The following is a 2,859-nucleotide window of genomic DNA, read 5'->3' as shown; positions in this document are numbered from 1 at the left end:
CCAAGAATCTTCTGGACCAACAACAAAAGCAACCAAGAAGCACTCATTTTTCAATTCATAGGGCTAAAAATATATTTATCAGAATGGCACTGAAATCAACCTCTTTATCTATCATCACATGGTCAGTATGCTTGATAGGCCCATTATGAGTTGCCCTACGGTAATGCCGCAAATGAGACAGAGGACGCACACATTGCTGTAGACATTAGCAAGACAGGAACCAACAAAATGGTGCTTGCCATCTGCAAGGAGAAAGCAGAATACCAAAAAGGTTAGGAAAACAATATAGAATGATAAAACAAAGAAGAGATGCACCCACTCATTAGAGAAGTGGCATACCCAAAAATTGTGAAGCACAAATGGCCACCAAGAAAGCATATTGTTGTATACATTGACAAGATAGGAACCAACAAAATGCAACAGACTAAAACCAGACTTTATACAGCAGGGAATGATTTACAATAACCAAAAGATTTTGCACAACAAGCAGTAAATAGGTAGTAGATATTAACACCCATGACATAGGACCAGCATAAAAAACAGCATCGGTGTAGAACAGGCATATAATAAGTGAATAGCTTCCTATCTAGTATAACAGGAGTAATACAGAAGAAGTAAACCAAGTCACCGATCGAACAACCAATGACCAAACATGATGGAAAGCGTGCATTGATTGCGGGCACAGTGTCGCTACTAGTACCACGTCCGTACTCGATCGGTACTTGCATATAAGAGCAGCATATATAGATGAATCATGAAAGAAATAGTCTATCTACTCTCGATGGACACACTGCACAAGTCCATATACTTTAGGCATGTTATATATTGCGACTACACTTGGAATTCTATAACATAAATCCTAGTCATTCTCAAGGCGCAGGACAAAATGCAACGCACATGCTAGAGTAAAATCACACAGAGCAAAGCAACAGCCTTAAACAAACATCATCAGCGATAGTGCAGCAGATGCTAACTTTAGATGCTGCTCGGGTGTGGCCGTCGTCCTCCAGGGAGACGGCGCGGAGGTTGGAGGGGTCTTCCAGGAGCATCTTGGCCACCAGGTAGCCCGCCACCAACCACGGCTGGAACTTGCGCGACTGCTTCCCGATGTACCGCCCCGTCTTGCCGTCGTAGTACTCGGGGAAGTCGTCCTTGGCCAGACGCCTCTCCATCAGCTCCACCGCGTTGTGGGCGATGTGGCACCGCCCCAGCTTCACGCTCACCGCCACCAGGAGCCACAACAGCACTGCACAGTTTGCGCGCGCCATGGAAACAGGACAGCAGAGGGTAAGCTCATTGCCATATAGAAATGCAGTACATATATGGAAAGAAGAGCATATAATGCATGGGCATAGATCCAAGGAGCTACTAATACTGAATGAACATAGATGCAGCGATAAACGGCAGCAACATGCATCAAACAATTGAAGCTGTTCACTATAAGATCATCTATATGAGCTAAACTACCAATTTCCTATCCTATGAAGGTTATTTGATTTCAGGACATTCATATATACACCATGGACAGGTATAAAACCAAACAGAAAAGTAAAATACCACCACACAACACAAGTGTGCCCTCAAGTCCAGAAACAGTAAGTAGACTAACCACAGGTATAAAGCAGAACAGCAAAGTGAATACTAACTATCCTGCAAAAAGAAATAAAACGTGAATACTAATGACTAACGCATGTGTGTCCTTAAGTCCAAAACCAGTAACCACGAAGGGGGAAAGGTAAAACAAATTCATGTGTTTTAGGGGGGGCATGATAGCAGGGTGTCATAATCAGATTCCTGGAAATACTAATACTGTACACATCCCTTTTCTGAAGATAAATACCTAAAAAACACCATAATCAGATACTATGCTACATTCAAACACAATATGATTGCCACACAGGTAGAGTAAGAGCTACTGTGTCAAGACTAGAATCTCAAACATAACACAGTTATACAGTATCACACATAAATTTTGGACTAGAATCTCATGCGTTTATACAGATCCATGACTGAACTTGATTAGAAAGAATTGTGGAATGGTGGGACCTGTGGGATCTTGACGCACTTGCCCTGGCCGTCCAACTGCCAGCCATGGTAGAGGCACTCCAGCTTGCCATTGACGCAACCTCTCCTCCATCCTCACCTGCACACGACAAAGAAAAGCGGGAGTAAGCACCGCGGCTTCGACCAAATGGTCCATAGATCGCGGCAGGTTGGTGCGACGGGAGTTGTCATACCTTGTAGGAGGTCTCGATGCGGAGCATGACATAGAAGCTGAGGCCGCCACCGACGATGGTGCCGGCCATGATCCGCATGTACGCCCACCGTCGCGACCCGGGCGGCGCCATTGCTCATACGCCAACGCCGTCTACGCCCGTAGAGGTGGATGGGGCACCCGGCTAGACAGAGATGGAGTTTCCAGAGCAGAGGAAGGGGAAGGGGAGGGGATCAGGAGGACGGCGACTTGGGAGGCGGCGGAAGCGGTGGAAGTGTACTGCGTAGCAACGGCTGACAGAGGGGATTGGTAGAGCGGACAAAGAGGAACTGCTTGATCTGGATGGGGACAAGGTGCAGCGTGCAGAGGAGTTGCTCGATGCAGAGGATCTCACGGGAGGAGGGGCTATGCGCCACCCTGATCCCGGATCCGGCGGCCTCTAGCCTCGCCGTCACCATAGCTGGTGGCTGCTCTGGCTGGCGCCATGGGTGGTGGCTGGGTCAGAGATCTGGGAGAGGGAGAGAGGGAGATGGTGATGGAGGTGGCGGCGGCAGGGGAGCGAGGACGGCATGGCGGATTGGTGGTGGAGGCCGTGGTGCTGGGGGTGGTGAGGCAGCAGGGCGGGAAGGTCGGGGAGGGGAGGA

At 48.3% G+C, this 2,859-nt stretch overlaps 2 protein-coding genes across 2 annotated transcripts; both read right to left on the bottom strand.

Annotated features, from left to right (window-relative positions):
- Nucleotides 1-911: 911 nt before the first annotated feature.
- LOC119354963 (probable alkaline/neutral invertase D) lies at nt 912-1,268 on the bottom strand. The gene has a single exon (XM_037621735.1). The coding sequence runs from the start codon at nt 1,266-1,268 to the stop codon at nt 912-914; it is 357 nt and encodes a 118-aa protein (XP_037477632.1).
- Nucleotides 1,269-1,641: 373 nt separating this feature from the next.
- Nucleotides 1,642-2,348, bottom strand: LOC119354955. The gene is made up of 3 exons (XM_037621726.1): nt 2,238-2,348; nt 2,066-2,143; nt 1,642-1,650 (listed from the first exon to the last, which is right to left on the bottom strand). The coding sequence occupies exons 1-3, from the start codon at nt 2,346-2,348 to the stop codon at nt 1,642-1,644; spliced, it is 198 nt and encodes a 65-aa protein (XP_037477623.1).
- Nucleotides 2,349-2,859: the final 511 nt, after the last annotated feature.

This window comes from Triticum dicoccoides, chromosome 1A, assembly GCF_002162155.2.
Source record: "Triticum dicoccoides isolate Atlit2015 ecotype Zavitan chromosome 1A, WEW_v2.0, whole genome shotgun sequence".
NCBI lineage: Eukaryota > Viridiplantae > Streptophyta > Magnoliopsida > Poales > Poaceae > Triticum > Triticum dicoccoides.
Note: the sequence above shows the minus strand (reverse complement) of the source record. Positions and strands in the feature narration are given on the sequence as shown.